A 16,764-nucleotide genomic window follows, 5' to 3' on the forward strand; every position below is an offset into this window, starting at 1 on the left:
TGGGGGGGCACCGCGCCCGCGCGCACACATAATCCGCCGGATTATTCCCCGCTCGGCCGCCCTGCTCCAGATGTGGGGAGCCGCCCAGCTGTTCCCCAGCCCCCCCCAAGCCTCACCGTAGGGGGAACTCGGACCCCCCCGGTACCCACCGGCCGTACCCCTGGGTCCTCTCCCCTGCTGCCCATTACCTGCCCCAAAGCAGGGGGCGGCTGGGGCCCCGGCTCCTCAGCAGCCCACCGGCGCTCCACAGGGGACATGGCGCCACGGCTTGACTGCCCCCGGCTCCCTGGGGTGCCGGGGCCCCCCTGTGCCCCACGGCGTGGTGCCGTGCGGAGGCGGCGGCCGCCCCTCGTGCCGGGGCCGTGGGGACGGGAGGCGCCCCGGTGGGTGGGGGGCACGGGGCTGCCGGTGCCCCTCCGCTGGGGCCCGCGGAAGAGGAAGAACATGCCGCCTGCCGCCCCGTCCCACCGCTCGCCGCCAGCACCCCGCTCCTTCCTCCCCACCCCCGGGGGCCAGGCGGGAGGGAAACCGGATCCCCCGGGGTCCGCCACTCACCCTGGCCCCGCTCCCTCGCCGGGACGAGGCCCCAAACCGGAGCCTGTCCAGGGGGGAGAGCGGGAACCCGCCGTGCCCGCCGAGGGGCCTGGGGTGGAGCGGGGCGGGGGCGGCGGCGCTGAGGGGGTCGGAGCGGGTCGCCCCGGGGGGGGCATCGTGGAGGGGAGGAGGGGAGGGGGGGGGCGGGCGGGAGCCTCCGGTTTCAGCTCCCGAAACCCGACCCGCCACCGGGCGCGGGGCACGTGGCAGCGCGGGCGCGCCGCCAGCTTGGCCACGCCCCCCCCCTCCGGGCGGCCACGCCCTCCAGCCACGCCTCTCCATGTGTGGTCACGCCCTTCGCTGCCGTCGCCGTATGACCACGCCCCCCCCGGCCGCAGTATGACCACGCCCCCACCGCCGTATGACCACGCCCCCCGCTCACTGGGGTCACCGCTGCGCCGCTGATGTCATCGCCGGCGCGACGCTGCGGGGGCGCCTGAAGGTGACGGTGGTCCCGGTCCCCGGTCCCGGTGCCGGTGGCGGTGCCCGCCCCGCCATGGCCGCTCGGCAGCTGCTGGCGCTGCGGCGCCTCCCCGCCGCCGCCGCCTCTTCCTCCTCCTTCTCGGTGAGCGGGGCCCGAGAGCGGAGGGGGGGGGACACGATGCGGGCGGGATCCCGCCGGTACCGGTACTCCCGGTGCTGAGTCGGTGTCTGTCTCCTCGCAGACGGCGCCCAAAAAGACGCAGTTCGGGTCGCTGCGGGACGAGGACCGGATCTTCACCAACCTCTACGGGCGGCACGACTGGAGGTGAGTACCGGGGGGGGGGGGGGGGGGGGGAGGGGGTGGTCCCGCTCCGCTCCGGTCCCGGTGTCACCGGCCGTGCCGTGCCGTGCCCGCAGGCTGCAGGGCGCCCTGCGCCGCGGCGACTGGTACAAGACGAAGGAGATCTCCTCAAAGGGGTGGACTGGATCCTCGGTGAAATCAAGACCTCGGGGCTACGGGGCCGCGGCGGCGCCGGTTTCCCCACCGGCCTCAAGTGGAGCTTCATGAACAAACCCCCGGACGGCAGGTGAGACCGGTACCGGCACCGCCGCGGCTCCCTCCCCGCGGGGACCCCGGCCTTGACAGCTCCCACCCGTCCCCAGGCCCAAGTACCTGGTGGTGAACGCGGACGAGGGGGAACCGGGCACGTGTAAGGACCGGGAGATCATGCGCCACGACCCCCACAAGCTGGTGGAGGGCTGCCTGGTGGCGGGACGCGCCATGGGCGCCCGCGCCGCCTACATCTACATCCGCGGCGAGTTCTACAACGAAGCCTCCAACCTGCAGGTCAGCGGCGGGGAGGGCACCCCGACGGCGGGGAGGGGGGGCAGCGCCCACCCCCAGAGACCCCCCCTCGCCCCTTTGTTATCATCGGGTCTGAATTTTGAATAATTACTTTTCATTGGTAATGAATTGCTTTTAATGAACAACTAATTGCTTTAATGAACAATTAACATCTTTTATTAATTCCCTGATTTGATCATTTTACATTACGGTAAGAAATACGCAATCCCGATCAATAATTCAGATTTTGGTAAGAACCCCCCAAACCTCCCTGATGCTCAGGGCAGCAGCTGCTGCCTTGTGAAAACGGCCAAAGAGCTGCCAGGGTGCGGAGCGCGGAGCGGGGAGGCAGGGGGGGCAGGGACGAGGGTGAAACGGGACATTCTCAGCTCGTTCTCTGATGGGATGGAACCCCAGAAACAAAGGGGGGGGTTGCTGGGAAGACCCTCCCCTCCTCCCCGTCCTGATTTGTACAGCGGGGGTTTTGATCAGTAAAATAACTAATGATTATGTTAGTGTGGGAATATTAACGAAGTTAGTTAATAGGGTGGAGCAATCAGTGCGAATGTCAACGTGAACAGCGGGCAGAACACGCACGCTGGCGTTAAAATGGGTTAAAAACCACGACTTTGCAGCAAAAGGGTATAAAACGCCGAGGTTTTGGCGTAACCCTGAAGCCCCTCAGGAGGAGCCACCCCCCGCGCTCCCCAGCGCTGCCGGAACGAAGCGCCGGCTTCTCCGCCGCGGTGCCGGTCGGTCCGCCCCGATGGCCACCCCCCGTCACCACCTCCCCCGCCGCAGGTGGCCATCCGGGAGGCCTACGAGGCCGGGCTGCTGGGGCGGGACGCCTGCGGCTCGGGGTACGCCTTCGACGTCTTCGTGGTGAGGGGCGCCGGAGCCTACATCTGCGGGGAGGAGACGGCGCTGATCGAGTCCATCGAGGGCAAGCAGGGCAAGCCGCGCCTCAAGCCCCCCTTCCCCGCCGACGTGGGTACGTTCTTGGCCCTCCGCTAAGCTCCGGGCCGCATGAGCCTTCATTTCGAACCGCTGCTTGAGCGTGGGGCAAAATGGCGGCGAGGGGGGCAAAATGGCAGTGGTGGGGCAAAATGGCGGTGAGTGGGGCAAAATGGCGGTGAGTGGGGCAAAATGGCGTTGGCGGGGCAAAATGGTGGCGGGCGGAGAAGAGGAGTTGTCCCCAGGCCGCCGTCCTGCTGCGGGGACGAGGCAGCCGTTGGGAGCTCCCGCTGCTTCCAGGTGTCTTCGGGTGCCCCACCACGGTGGCCAACGTGGAGACGGTGGCCGTGGCCCCCACCATTTGCCGGCGGGGAGGCGCCTGGTTCGCCGGCTTCGGGCGGGAGCGCAACTCGGGGACGAAGCTCTTCAACATTTCGGGTCACGTCAACGCCCCCTGCACGGTGGAGGAGGAGATGTCGGTGCCGCTGAAGGAGCTCATCGAGAAGCACGCCGGTGAGCACCGCGGGCCGAACCGCGCCGGGCCGGCGTTGGGCCCGGCTCAGCCCCTCCTGACCCCCCCATCCACCCCGTCTGTGGCAGGGGGTGTCCGCGGGGGCTGGGACAACCTGCTGGCCGTCATCCCGGGGGGCTCCTCCACGCCGCTGCTCCCCAAGTCGGTGTGCGAGACCGTGCTGATGGACTTCGACGCCCTGGTGCAGGCGCAGAGCGGGCTTGGCACGGCCGCCGTCATAGTCATGGACAAATCGGTACGGGAGGAGCCCCCCGTCCCCATTGCCCCCCCCCTCCCCGTGCCACCGCAGGGCCCTCACCCTCCTCTCCCTCCCCAGACCGACGTCGTTAAAGCCATCGCTCGCCTCATCGAGTTCTACAAGCACGAGAGCTGCGGGCAGTGCACCCCGTGCCGGGAGGGTGAGCCGGGGTGGGGAGGGGGGGGTGTGTACCATGGGGTAGGAGCAAGGGGGTGACACCCCCCCCCCCCTACACACACACACACCCCCCGCAGACCCCTCACGGCCTTTCCCACCCCTCTCCCGCCGCAGGCGTCGACTGGATGAACAAGGTCATGGCGCGGTTCGTGCGCGGCGACGCGCAGGCGGCCGAGATCGACGCGCTGTGGGAGATCAGCAAACAGATCGAGGGCCACACCATCTGCGCCCTGGGCGACGGGGCGGCCTGGCCCGTGCAGGTGCGGGGGCGGAATTTGGGACAGGGGACACACACCCCCACACCCCCCCAGCCCCGTTCATCCCTCCCGTTCGCTCCCCGCAGGGCCTCATCCGCCATTTCCGACCCGAGCTGGAGGAGAGGATGCGGCGCTACGGCGAGGCCAAAGCCCGAGCGGCGTCGGCGTAAGGAGCCGGCGGTGGAGCCGGGGCTGCCGTTCCCTGCCTGGGGGGGGGGGCTTCTTGGGGTGTGGGGGGGCGGCGAGGGGGTCCTCAATAAACGCTGCTGCGCTCACGGGCTCCTCTCTCTCTCTCTGCTGGAGGGAGGCAGGAATAAGCTGTGGGTCTAAAATGGGGAGCAGGGGGTGTTGGGGACCTGGGGGGGGGGGGGGTGGGGGGGTGGCTGGGGCTCCAGGTCCTGCCTCCCCTGGAGCAGGGGATCCCCAGGGAGTGGGGGTTTGGATACCCCCCCCTCAGAGGGGAGATCCTGGCTTTCCCAGAGACTCCCTGGCCCCTTTCTGGGACTGAGCGGGGAGGGGGGGGGGGGCGGGTGGTGGTTGTGGGGCAGCACCAAGCCCCCGGGGGTATTACACGGCCGCCGATCCCTCCCTGGGCACACCGCGCTCCCGGCCACCGCCGTGGTGACACCAGAGCAGTGCCAGGGAACGGCAGCTGTTGTGTCCCTTCCCCTGCTGCCCCCCGCCGCGGCGCTGGCGCTGGGAGCCGGCCGCGGTCAGCACTCGGAGGCTGTGGCACAGGTGGTTCCAAACATGACTTTTTTTTTTTGTTGTTGTTTTGACGTAAATCACGGCGTGTGACGTCACCCGGGGGCAGCGGCACCGATGGGGGCGGGGCGGTTTCCTCATGTGCGTGGCGAGGCCGGTGGCCAAAAGAATTCGCCCAACCGAGGCACGGAGAGGGCTCCACCGGTACACAACCCCCCCCCCACCACCACCACCCCAAAATGGCACCCAAGGGCCACCCCGTCCCCTCCCGCGTCAGGCCGAGCTCCCCTCGAGGGACTGGGCCGAGGGGCTGCGGGCCACCACGTGGGTCTTCCTGCGGTAGCGGCCGGGCGCCAGCAGCTCCAGGGTCAGCTCGGTGACGATGGCCGTCAGCCCCCAGACCTTGTGGGGGCCGTTGAGGAAGACGGGCAGAGTGTAGCCGTAGCGGCCGGCGGTGCGGAAATGGGTGTAGCCCTGGTTCTCCTCCCGCAGGAGGTGAGCCAGGGGCAGGGTGAAGATCTCCTCCACCTGCCGGCACAGGCGGCGAGGGGGTGGCCGGGGCCCCTTTGCCGCCGGCGGGGAGCCAGCCGGGGTGTCGGCCCCCCGGCAGGGGACGCAGCCGGCGTGGGGTCACCCACCTCGTCGGGGTTGGGGGTCAGCGTCAAGTCCTCCAGGGGCCCCAGGTTGGCCACGACGGGAGCCACTGTCTGTCCCTGCTGGACAGGGACAAGGGCGGGGGGGGTGGGGGGTGTGACAACCCCTCCCTCAAGTGCCACGCGCTCATCTTGACACCCCCCCGCCCCTGCACCCAACCCCAGGCACCCATCGCGCGTCTGTCACCCAACACCCCCTCTTGCCTGCAGCCACCGTCCCTGGCACCCCGAATCCCTGTCACCTGTGTCCTTGTCACACCAAGCCCGTCACCCGTGTCCCTAGCACCCCAAACCCCTGTGTCCAGCACCCCAAACCTGTCACCTGTGTCCATAGCACCCCAAACCCCTGTCCCTGTCACCCTGCATCTGTCATCCCTGTCCCTGTCACCCCAAACCAGTCACCTGTGTCCCTAGTACCCCAAACCCCTGTCACCCGTGTCCCTGTCACCCCAAACCCCTGTCCCTGTCACCCCAAACCCCTGTCCCTGTCACCCCGAACCAGTCACCTGTGTCCCTGTCACCCCCAAACCCCTGTCCCTGTCACCCCGAACCAGTCACCTGTGTCCCTGTCACCGCAAACCAGACACCTGTGTCCCTGTCACCCCCAAACCCCATCACCCCTGTCCCTATCACTCCAAACCCGTCACCCCTGGCCCTGCCACCCCCGTCCCCCGTCCCCCTGCTGCCTTGTCCCCTTGCCCCCTGCCCTTGTGTCCTTGTCACTCCCTGTCCTTGACACCCCACGGTGCCCTTGGTGTCCCCAACCCCTCCGCCCCCCGGCCCCAGCCCCTGCCCCCACTCTCCTTGTCACCTCCCCGCCCCGGTCCCCGTCCCCGGTCCCCGGTCCCCGGTACCCGGTCGGGCAGCGGCCGCAGTTGCCCCCAAACGCTCGGGGCCGCCAGCACCAGCCCCAGCTCCTCCCGGGTCTCCCGCAGCGCCGTGGCCACCGCGTCTCCGTCCGTCGGGTCCCGCCTCCCCCCGGGAAAACTGCAAGAGGTACCGGGGTCCCGTCAAGGCCCGGGGTCGCCCCCGGTGCCCGTTCCCCGGCCGCCGGTACCTGACGTCACCGCTGTGGGGTCCGCCCAGGCGGCGGGAGCGAAGCGTGAAGAGCAACGCGGGGCGGCCCCGCACCGAGCACAGCGGCACCAGCACCGCCGCCGCCGCCGCCGCCGCCCCCCGCCGCCCCCCCCGCCGCCTCCGCCAGCCGCGCCCGGCACCGCCGCTCGCTCCCGCTGCTCAGGAACCCGCCGTCCCCGCCGGGCTCCGCCATGGCGCCGGCACCGGAGGGAGGAGGGAGGGGAGGGGCCTCTGGCACCGGCCGCCCCCGCCCCGGTGCCGCCTCCCCGAGCCCGCCCCCCCCCCCCCGGGCACCCCGCGGCGCTACGGCCCTCGGCCAAGGGCTGGGGAATAGACCCGGCGGGTGGGCAACGGGCGCCGGCGGGTGGGCAACCAGCCCCACAGGGTGGGCAACCTCGCTGCTGGGTGGGCAACCGCTCCGCTGGGTGGGCAACCTCGCTGCTGGGTGGGCAACCTCGCTGCTGGGTGGGCAACAGCTCCGCTGGGTGGGCAACCTCGCTGCTGGGTGGGCAACAGCTCCGCTGGGTGGGCAACCTCGCTGCTGGGTGGGCAACCTCGCTGCTGGGTGGGCAACCTCGCTGCTGGGTGGGCAACCTCGCTGCTGGGTGGGCAACCGCTCCGCTGGGTGGGCAACCTCGCTGCTGGGTGGGCAACGAGCCCCACAGGGTGGGCAACCGCTCCGCCGCTGGGTGGGCAACCTGTGCTGGCGGGTGGGCAACCAGCGCCACTGCTGGGTGGGCAACCGGCCCCACAGGGTGGGCAACCAGCGCCGGCGGGTGGGCAACCAGCCCCGCCGCTGGGTAGGCAACCAGCCCCGCCGCTGGGTAGGCAACCTGTGCTGGCAGGTGGGCAACCAGCGCTGCCGCTGGGTGGGCAACCTTGCTGCTAGGTGGGCAACAGTCCCACAGAGTGGGCAACCAGCGCTGCTGCTGGGTGGGCAACCTTGCTGCTAGGCAACCAACCTTGCTGCTGGGTGGGCAACCAGCGCCGGCGGGTGGGCAACCAACCTTGCTGCTGGGTGGGCAACCAGCGCTGGCGGGTGGGCAACCAGCGCTGGCGGGTGGGCAACCAGCCCCCCGCTGCTGGGTGGGCAAGCCCTGCTCCAGGTGGGCAATCCCCCACCCCACCCCACCCCATGGGTGCTGCACCCGGACAACGCCGATGGTGGGATCGATCCCGTCTCTGCCCCTGCCCCTACGGCCCCCAGCGAGGGGAAACCGAGGCAGACAAGGAGAGGCTGCGGGGCAGCGCCCTCCTCCCGGGGCCCTTGCCCCCCTCCTCCACTCCCCAATTATCACCAGCCGTTAACGAGCGGCCTCTGACCCCCCTGCCTGGGCTGGGGGCAGCCCCTGGGGACAGAAGGACGGACACGATGACATCTCGGGGGGACGGATCCAGCGCTGGGCTGGAGAAAAGCATAAAGGAAGCCCAGGGCCAGTGCTCCGGTGGTCGGATCGGGGAGGGAACGCTGGGGACGGGCCAGCCCCCCTCCCCAGGAAGCCCCCAGCCCCATGACAGACACTCTCACACGTCCACTTTCACTTCTCAGCATTAAATGATTTTTAAAAAAACTGTATAGAAATCACCACTTTTCCATGATTCTTTGCTTCCAAAGCCCCGGTATCGGCTTCACCAACTCCCCTCTCGGCTCCGGCTTCAGCGGAACCTCCTCTCCTCCCACACGTATCGCTTCCCTGCGGGCACCTTGCGGAAAAACAGGCTGTTCCCTCGGCTCATGTTGCCCTGGAAGGAGGAGATGGCGACCGCTGGGTGAGTCAGGGCTGCCCGGAGCCCCCCCCCCCCCCCCCCGAGACCCCCCACCCGGCTCTTCTCCGTGGCCCCGCGGCATCCCGGCTCCGGCCACTCACCTCCCTGTGCAGCTGGCTCCAGCAGTCCAGCCAGGAGGAGTAGGTGGGTGCGTAGGGAAGGAGCCCCCCAGCCAGCCTGGAGAAGGGAGGAGACCCACAGGGAATTATTTCCACCCAGGGCAGGGTAGGACCCGTCCCCCTCTGCAGCCCCGCGCTGGGTTGAACCCCAAAAAACGGCCCTTTCCACGGCTCCCGCCCCACACATTCCCCCCCGCTACCGCAGTGCTACCACCGAGGGATCAACCCCACGGTGAGTTTGAAACCCGGGAGCTTCGGAAAGGCGGTTTCAGGAGCTGATCCGGCACGGAGGGGCACGGCTGCCCCCCCGCAGCAGCCCCCCCAGGAGGGCAGGAGGAGGGGGGGGGGGGGGGGCGCGACTCACCCGCAGTTATTGACGGCCATCAGGTTGGAGACCAGCACGAAGGGGTAGGTCAGCATGCTGGCGAAGAACTGCGGGGGAGAGCAGCGCTGGGCGGGGGGGATGGGGGAGAACAAGCCCCAAAAAGTCCCCCAGGGACCCCCCCCTGCCCGCCCCCCCCCCCCCCCCCAACGCAGGGCTGAGGTAAGGCCAAGGCTGAGCCCAGGGGGGTGCAGGGACCCGCAGCTCCTCCACGGGGGGTTCCTACCCCCCACCCCTCCACCCCACGGGAGGAGCCCCCCGGAGCCCGGCTCCGCTCCCCAGCCCCGCGGCCGCAGGGCAGGGTGGGATGAGGGGAAAACACCCGGAATCCCCAGGGAAAAGGGATTCAACCCTCTTCACCGCGAGACAGACACGGACACAGAGACGCGCAGACTCACCCAGCCCCCCCACACACACACCCAGCCCCCCCCTCCCCGTCCCCCGGGGGCTGTGCTCACCCCCGTGACCGCCTGCGAGTAGCTCTTCATCTCGGCCATCGTGGAGACCTGCGGGAGGAGAACACCGCCCCTTCAGCCCCCACGGAGCCGAGCTGCTCGCCCCCCCAAAGCGGGGCCCTGCCCCAACCCCCCCCCAGACTGTCCCCTCTGTCCCTCCCTGCTCTCAGCGAGGCCCCAGCCGCTCCCCCCAGCCCCCCCCCCCCCCCCAGCAGGGCCCGCAGCCCGTACCCCGTTCTCCAGCGCGTACGTGTTGATGAGGTAGGCCAGCATGTTGCAGAGCCAGAGCGACAGGACGTCGCCGAGGAGCCGGGGCAGGAGGCCACTGGAAGGGAAGAGGCAGCGGGAACGTGAGGCGGGAGCGGTGGTTCCCTCCCCACCCGCGAGCGGGGACGCTCGGACCAAGGGTTCCTTCTAATCCAGTTGGGATTTCGAATAGGTAATCGCTTTTCATTGACAACTACTCGCTTTTAAACGAGCGACCCGACGGCTTTAAGGCACCGCTCGCGCGTCGCACGAACGCCGTCAGTTCACGCGACGGTCAGAAACGCCCAAACCCTCCGTGAGGCTCAGGAACAGCAGCTGCTGCCCTTACGGAGAAGGTCAGAGCTAAAGCTGCTGCTGGTGGTGAAATTGTCCGGAACAGGGAGGCGGGAGACAGGGACAGGGCGGGAAAGTGCCCGTTCTTGGGGCGTCTTGGCTTGTGGGGTGGCACCAGAGAAACTGAGGGATGTTGGGGTGAAGACCCTCCCCTCCTCCCCACCCTGATTTGTACATCAGGGATCTTGATCGGTAAAATAACCCGTGATTACGTTAGTGTGGGAATATTAACGAAGTTAGTTAATAGGGTGGAGCAATCAGTGCGAATGTCAACGTGAACAGCGGGCAGAACACGCACGCTGGCGTTAAAATGGGTTAAAAACCACGACTTTGCAGCAAAAGGGTACAAAACGCCGAGGTTTTGGCGTAACCCTGAAGCCCCTCAGGAGGAGCCACCCCCCGCGCTCCCCAGCGCTGCCAGAACGAAGCGCCGGCTTCTCCGCCGCGGTGCCGGTCAGTCCGCCGTGACGGGGACCCCCCCGTCACCAGGATCCAACAGGAGGGACCCAAAACACCCCCCGCCCGCGCTCCCAGGGCAGGGCCACCAGCCTCGGCGCTGCTCTAACAGCCCCAGGCACCGCGTGTCACCAGGGCCGGTGGCTACAAGGCGGGGGCGGGGGGTTGCCAGATCCACGCCAGGAAGCCCCCCCCACCCCGGGGGGCTGAGGGGAGGGCAGAGACCTGCAGATTTTGGGGAGAGACACCACCCCCCCACCCCAATTCCACGGCCGCCAGAACTCACGCGAAGAAGCCCAGGATGCCTTCTTCTCGGTAAATGGTGGCGAAGGCGCTGAGCGTCCCGCTGGGCCGGGGAGGAAGAGGAGAGTGACACGCTCAGAGGGGGGCCCCACGGGTGGGCAGGGCCCCACGGGTGGGCAGCCCCTTCCCCACGGCAGCCCTGACCCCCCCCCTACCCCCCGCTCCGTACCTGTACTTGGTCTCCCGGCCGATGAACTGCACCATGCAGCGCAGGGTGATCACTGCGGGCAGAGAGGGCGGGGGGGGGGGGGGGGGGGGGTCGGGGAGGGGGACAAGGACACCCCAGAGTGACACGGGAGTGACAGGTGCCCGTCACTCGGGTCACCAGGCCCACGCAGCGGCTGGGGGAGGGGGGAACCTACCGTGAAAGGGGTGGGTGATGAGGGTGGCGGCTGAGCGAGCGACCATCTCTCGGGAGGTCTGGGGGAGGAAGGGGCCGTCAGGGGGGGTCGGCAGGCGGAGAGCCCAGCGCTGGACCCGGCCCCTCCCACACCGCAGCGGACCCAGCCCCCTCCTCCTCCTCCTCCTCCTCCTCCTCACCTCCTTGAGGACCTGCTCCAGCGAGGACACGGGCTCCTTCTTGCTGGCTCCTGGCTGGAGAGGGGAAGAGGCAGCAAGGGGGGGGGGGGGGGGGGAACAGCCCCCTGAAAGGCACCGCTCGCTCCCCACCACCCCGCGGCCCCCTCCAGCGTGGGCTCGGCAGCCCCCCCCCCAGAGCTCTCTGCCCGGAGCTGTGGGGGGCACAAGGGGGGGAGGGGAGGGGGCCACACAGGGGGGATTCACCTACCTCAGCCTGCTCGGCCTCCTGGTACCGCTGGGGAGGGAAGGGCAGGGTCAGCACAGCCGCGGGGGCCGGGGGGAGGCCCTGCCAGCGCCGCAGGGACGGGCCAACACCAAAGCAGGGTCTCCACGGCCCCGGCAGCAGAGCCCCCCATCCACCCCCCGTCCCCGGGGCCGGCAGCGACGTGCCGTGTGTCCGTCTGTCCGTCCGTCCGGCCCTCCCCCCCCGCCCGGTACCTGCAGCACTTTGCCGTGCACGACGGTGCCGATGGCGCTGGAGCAGAGGCGGGGGGTGAGGCCCTTGAAGAGTCCCGCTCTTCCGTCGACCTTCACGATGTGCTTGGCTGGGGACAGCGGGGACCCGTCACGCCACGCAGGATCATCCTCCCCCTCCCCCAAAACCACCGGCCTCCCCCCCCGGGGGGGACACGACACGGGGCAACGGCGGACTCACCGTACGCAAAGAGGCCGGGCAGCTGGTAGACCTGGCGGCCGAAGATGTTCCTCCCCAGGGTGGGCGGCAGCGGCTCGTAGCCCACCTGCGGCGGGGACAGGGAGCCTGCAGCCGGTACCGGGCCCGGTGCTTTCCCCCCCCCGCCCCACCCAGCTCCCCGTTACCGGCCCCCCCCCCCTTACCTGCACCAGCACCTTCACGTACATGAGGGGCTGCGAGAGCACGGTGAGCCCCGAGCCCAGCAGCACCTGCGAGGCCGCGTCCGCCATGGTGCCGCCCCGGCGTCACGGCCCAGAAGGACGACACCGACACCGCCGCCGCCGCCGCTTCCGCTGCCGCCCCCTCCGGCTACTTCCGGCGCGCCTGATGACCGCGTCCGGCGAGGTCGCCATGGCAACGAGAAGGGTGGGGGGCCGGGCGTGTCACCGCGGCCTACAGGCCTGAGGCGTCGCCGTAGCAACGGGGCCTGAGGCCTCGCCGCGGCCCAGCAGGCCGGAGGCGTCGCCATGGCAACGGGGCCTGCGGGGCCTCCTGAGACCTCGCCGCGGCTTGCAGGCCTGAGGTGGCGTCACGGGGACGGGGCCGCCTGAGGTGACACCGTGGCCGGGAAGCCTGAGGTGACGCCATGGCGGCGCGGCCTGCGGCACCAAGGCAGCCTGCGGGGCCTGAGGCGCCGTCATGGTGGCTGGGCCTGCTGGGGCCGGGTGCCGGCAGCCTCTGGGCAGGCCGGAGGGCCAAGGGGGAGCCCCGGGAGGGGACGACGGCGCGATGGAACCAGGCGTCACCACGCGGAGGTCGCGGCCACGGCGCCGCCTTTAATCCCGAGCACAGGCGCAGCAGCGCGGGGCGGCGGGTGGCGAGGCCCTGGCGGCGGCGGTGAGGCGGGGACGGGGCTGGCGCCTGCGGGCAAGAGCCGCCTGCCCACCCCGCTGCCCGCCCTGCCGCCGCCGGGATGGCCATGTTGTGGCTGGCGGGGCTGCACCCCGTAGGGAACCACCGGTGGCACCAGCGGGGGGGGTGGTCAGTGGCGGTCGCAGGGCTGCACCCCGCAGGGAACCACCGGTGGCACCAGCGGGGGGGGTGGTCAGTGGCGGTCGCAGGGCTGCACCCCGCAGGGAAGCACCGGTGGCACCAGCGGGGGGGGTGGTCAGCGGCGGCCGATGGCACAACACCGCGCTGGTGCCACCGTCCAGCTGAGACCCCGCCGTGGCGGCGTGGCAGCCGCCCTCCGCTCCTGCTGCCCTGGCAAAGGTCACACCGGAGCCGGCTCCGGGCTCCTTTCCCGCCACGCTGCCTCCTTTGGTGGTGCCGGGGAGAGCCGGCTGCCTGCGGGGCCTGGAGGGTACCAGCCTGCCCTGGGGGGGTCACAGAAGAGGGGTTAGACCCAGTTGGAGCTCCAGGGGTGCTGGCACCAGGCTGGGACAGCACTGGGGACAAGAGGACTGTCCCCTCCGGGACCACGTGGACGGTGCTTATAGGCCCAAGCTCACTGGGACGCTGGCATGGCTCCGGTAGACGGCCTTTGCCCGGCGCAGGGCGTTCCTCACTCCCCGGCTCCGCAGGCGCTTCCTCCTCCGTGGCTCCAGCTGCACCGAACAGCAACGCGGTGCCGGGGCGGCCGCACCCCGCGACCCCTCGCGCCTCCCCGGCGCTTCGTTCCCTCCCTCCCCGAAAGCAACGGGGACTCACCGGCCTGGCTGGGCCGCGGGGGCGAGCTGGGGGATCATCCGACACGGAGCTGTCGGAGCCGCTGGTGCTGTGGGGGGGGGAGGCGACCGCCTGTAGCCCCCGCCGGTGTCCCGGGGGGCTCTGCGGGGCGGCGGGGCGGGGGTGTACCTGGACTCGAGTTCCGAGGGGGACACGTCGCTCCAGCCACTGCCGGATCCCGGCTCCCGGCCCAGCCGCCGCCGCAGCAGCGCGTCCACCTCCGACAGGCACTGCTGGAGCTGTGGGGCAGAGCCAGCGTCACCGCGGGCCCCGCTACGGCACCGGGACCGGCCAGGGAGCCGCGGGCTGATGGACAGGCAGCCGCTGGCCCACCTTGGCGGGATCGGGGTCGCAGAAGTCGAGCAGGGTGTCGCAGAGGTGGTAGCCCAGCGACTTGAGGTCCTCCACGGTGAAGTGGGAGCTCCTCCCGCCTGGAGGCCACACCGAAACCAGCGGCGGCTTCCCAAACCTGGGACCACCCGCCCACCGTCACCCACCCCCGCAGCCCCACGGGCGGCCCCTCACCCAGCGTGGAGCCGCCGAAAGCCGCCTCCAGGGTGTAGCTGTTGGAGACGCCCATGCGCCACATGGCGACCCGGCCCGTCCCCGCTTTGCTCTTCTGCACCTTGAACTTGCAGCTGGGGAAGGAGAACTGGGGCCGGCCCCGGGGGGCTCAGCACGGCACAGGGGGGGACATGTCCCCCTCCCCAGCCCCGCAGGGACACCACGGCAGCACCTCAGGAAGCCCCGCGGCGGCCGCGTTCGCCGCGAAGCTCGGGGAACCCACCTTGTCGGGGGCGTTTTTGCTCAGCATCAGGGGGAAGACGCGCTGGCGCAGCCGCTGCAGCCCGGTGCCGGCTCCGCCGCCGTCGCAGCCGTACATGAAGACGTTGTTCTTCCGGCTGTGCCCGTGGAAGTCGCAGTACAGCACCACCTCCCGCTCCGCCAGCGCCCTGCGTGCGCGTCAGGATACGGCCACCGGCACCCACCGCCGTCCCGCCGCCGCCTTCCCCCCCGCCTCACCTCTCGACCACGGCCCGCAGGTGCCACACGCCGGGGAAGGAGCCGGGGAGCGCCTCCCCGTAAGCCCTGTTGGGGTCACGGCCCGCCAGGGAGCAGCGGGAGTTGCCCACCACCACCCCGTCGGGGTTGAGCATGGGCACCACCTTGAAGACGAAGAGCCGGCGCAGGAGCCGGGCGTCGGCGTGGGCGCTGAGGAGGAAGTCGAGGCAGCCCCGCATGGCCCAGGAGCCGCCGCTCTCCCCGGGGTGCGCGCGGGCGCTCAGCACCACCGCCCGCTTGGCCGCCGCGCCGGCGGGGCTGGTGATGGTCAACAGGTAGACGGTGTTGCCGGCCAGGCTGCGGCACAGCGCCCGCACCGCGCAGTACCGCGAGCGCACCGGGTCGCCCGCCAGCGCCCGCAGGTAGCGCTGCAGGTCGGAGTAGGTGTAGGGGTAGGAGTGGGCGAAGAAGCAGGTGTCGCCGTCGTGGGGGAAACGCGCCGTCCACGAGAGGCAGAAAGTGGCCGGTTCCTCCGCGCCGCTGCCCCGGTAGTAGCGGACGTCGGCCCCGACGCGGCGCCAGCCGACGCCGCGGGTCTGGGCGTCCCGGTGGGAGTAGAGCAGCGGGCGCAGGCCCTGGCCGTAGAGGCTCTTGGGCTTTGCCAGGTTGGCGATGGTGAAGCGGTAGAGAGGGTCTCGGCGGGTGTTTTGGACGCGGAAGTAGAACCACTGGGTGTGTTTGGTGGTGTACAGGTCCGGCCGCAGCGTCAGCACGTACTCATAGGGACCCCTGCGCGGCGAGGACGGGCCACACTCCGGCTCCCGGCCACGCTGCTGCCCCCCCGCCCTCCCCCCCAGCACCTCTCTTACACCTTGACGGCTTTCTGGAGGTTGCCGCTCTCAAAGCGGGATTCGAAGAGCAGCGTGGTGTCCTGGGGCCCCTCCAAGGGGGCTGCTGGTGAGGAGAGGGGGCCCGGGGACCCCCCGACCCGAGCGCGGGTGAAGCAGGAGCCTTGGGATGCTGCAGGGGTGGGGGGGGGGGGAAGCCCAAAAGGACGGCGATGATGGGGGCCTGGGGAGGCTGAGGGGGCACCCAGGGGTGCTGCCCGCTCCCGGCTACCTGGGTGGAGGTGGTAGACGACGGTGCCCTGCTCCTCGCCGAGGGTGGCCGGGGCCTGATCGGGACTCATGGGCTGGCAGAAGGGCTCCGGTTCAGGGGGGACCCACTCTGGGGGGGCATAGATGGGTGCTGTGGGCACGGCAGGTGTCCGGCGCAGGGGTGAGGTGGGGGGGATGGCGGGGGGGGAGCCCTCCCTCACCGATGTGCTCGATGGTCTCCTCGATGACCTCGCACTCGACGGGCCAGCGGGGAGCGGGCAGGGGTCCCCGCGCCGAGGGAAGGGCAAAAAGAGCCCGCGGCTCCCCCGGGGACCCACGGCGCCGTGCGGAGGGAACCGGCGTGCCGTGGCGGGGGGCCGGCTCCACCGCCCCGGGGGCTGCAAGGGGACCGGGAAGGGCTGGGGGGGGCTCCACGAGAGGTGGGGGGAGCCCAGGCTGGAAGGGTTGGCGTGGCGACACCCCCAAAACCACCCACCGCCCCAAGGACAGGGAGAGCAACCCCCCACCACCACCACGACGCAGCTCCCGGCCCCACGGCAGCACCAACCCCGGTGCTGGGGGAGGGGGCTGGGGGGGTCTCACTCACAGCTCAGCTCCTGCCCAGGGCCCCGCAGGCAGCCGGGGTCGGCGCTGGCCGTGCCGTGCCCCTCAGCGGGGGGCTGCTCCGAGGGGTCCCCTGGGGACGCGGGGCTCTTCCGCCCACCCGGCTTCTGGCCTTGGGGAGAGCACGGCTGCAGCCCACCACGCCGGGGCCGGCACGGGGTGGGGGGGGACACGTCCCTGCGGCCAGGGCTCACCTCGGAAGTAGCCGTAGTAGCGCAGGTGGCCGCGCATGAAGCTGTCGTAGGGCTCGCGGACCACTCCTCCGCCAAAACCCCCCACTCCCCCCTCCCCGGCAGCGGGGTACCCCGAGGGCCGCATGGCCGGCGAGACCCTTCTCCGGACCCTTCTCCGCTCCCGGCAGCGTCAAGGAGCCACGACGCGGTCGCTGAGCGACCGGCCAGGGGGAGGGAGGGACGGGGCGGTCCCGGAGCGGAGCTGGGAAAGGAGCCAGAGGGATTTGGTGATGCTGGCAGAGGCCCAGGGGAGCGGGGCCACAAAGGGTCCCCACGGCGTCCGGCTGAGCCAGGGCCACCCCGAACTGCCCCTGCGTGAACCAGACGGCAC

The 16,764-nt window shown here is 70.7% G+C and overlaps 5 protein-coding genes across 5 annotated transcripts in view; 1 reads left to right on the forward strand and 4 right to left on the reverse strand.

Moving 5' to 3' along the window:
• The window catches only part of PITPNM1 (phosphatidylinositol transfer protein membrane associated 1), a 10,743-nt gene extending 10,486 nt beyond the window's left edge, over positions 1–257 (reverse strand). The window contains exon 1 of the mRNA XM_086472368.1: positions 117–257. Coding sequence (XP_086328494.1) covers positions 117–257 — 141 coding nt within the window. The remainder of the gene's footprint in view (positions 1–116) is intronic.
• Positions 258–1,090: 833 nt separating this feature from the next.
• Positions 1,091–4,190, forward strand: NDUFV1 (NADH:ubiquinone oxidoreductase core subunit V1). The gene is given in 11 exon segments (XM_086472140.1): positions 1,091–1,159; positions 1,260–1,342; positions 1,435–1,478; positions 1,481–1,604; positions 1,681–1,864; positions 2,663–2,852; positions 3,116–3,328; positions 3,416–3,582; positions 3,664–3,745; positions 3,877–4,022; positions 4,106–4,190. Coding segments are annotated over 11 exon segments (1,386 nt in total). The 3' UTR covers position 4,190.
• An 807-nt stretch (positions 4,191–4,997) lies between these two features.
• NUDT8 (nudix hydrolase 8) lies at positions 4,998–6,647 on the reverse strand. Its single transcript, XM_086472369.1, is given in 5 exon segments — positions 4,998–5,252; positions 5,363–5,440; positions 6,232–6,364; positions 6,435–6,553; positions 6,555–6,647. Coding segments are annotated over 5 exon segments (678 nt in total).
• Positions 6,648–7,990: 1,343 nt separating this feature from the next.
• Positions 7,991–12,079, reverse strand: MTCH2 (mitochondrial carrier 2). Its single transcript, XM_086472122.1, has 13 exons — positions 11,953–12,079; positions 11,771–11,855; positions 11,554–11,660; positions 11,324–11,350; positions 11,077–11,130; positions 10,899–10,956; positions 10,706–10,757; positions 10,520–10,579; positions 9,409–9,502; positions 9,181–9,228; positions 8,705–8,772; positions 8,323–8,398; positions 7,991–8,197 (listed from the first exon to the last, which is right to left on the reverse strand). The coding sequence occupies exons 1-13, from the start codon at positions 12,037–12,039 to the stop codon at positions 8,111–8,113; spliced, it is 903 nt and encodes a 300-aa protein (XP_086328248.1). The 5' UTR covers positions 12,040–12,079; the 3' UTR covers positions 7,991–8,110.
• Positions 12,080–12,585: 506 nt separating this feature from the next.
• AGBL2 (AGBL carboxypeptidase 2) lies at positions 12,586–16,518 on the reverse strand. The gene is given in 13 exon segments (XM_086472370.1): positions 12,586–13,125; positions 13,261–13,356; positions 13,460–13,526; positions 13,607–13,716; positions 13,811–13,994; positions 13,996–14,129; positions 14,265–14,430; positions 14,501–15,268; positions 15,349–15,499; positions 15,599–15,706; positions 15,798–15,974; positions 16,184–16,312; positions 16,395–16,518. Coding segments are annotated over 13 exon segments (2,754 nt in total).
• Between the last annotated feature and the right edge of the window lie 246 nt (positions 16,519–16,764).

Source organism: Leptosomus discolor, chromosome 12 (genome assembly GCF_034619465.1).
Source record: "Leptosomus discolor isolate bLepDis1 chromosome 12, bLepDis1.hap2, whole genome shotgun sequence".
Taxonomy (NCBI): Eukaryota; Metazoa; Chordata; class Aves; order Leptosomiformes; family Leptosomidae; genus Leptosomus; species Leptosomus discolor.

What these genes read in the sequence shown, in the direction of transcription:
- MTCH2 (XM_086472122.1), bottom strand. Translation starts at nt 12,039, where the DNA reads ATGGCGGACGCGGCCTCGCAGGTGCTGCTGGGCTCGGGGCTCACCGTG. An exon ending in TGCACGGCAAAGTGCTGCAG is followed by an intron (nt 11,351 to 11,553) that starts GTACCGGGCGGG and finishes TTCCCTCCCCAG; the next exon opens with CGGTACCAGGAGGCCGAGCA. An exon ending in CATCACCCACCCCTTTCACG is followed by an intron (nt 10,758 to 10,898) that starts GTAGGTTCCCCC and finishes CTCTGCCCGCAG; the next exon opens with TGATCACCCTGCGCTGCATG.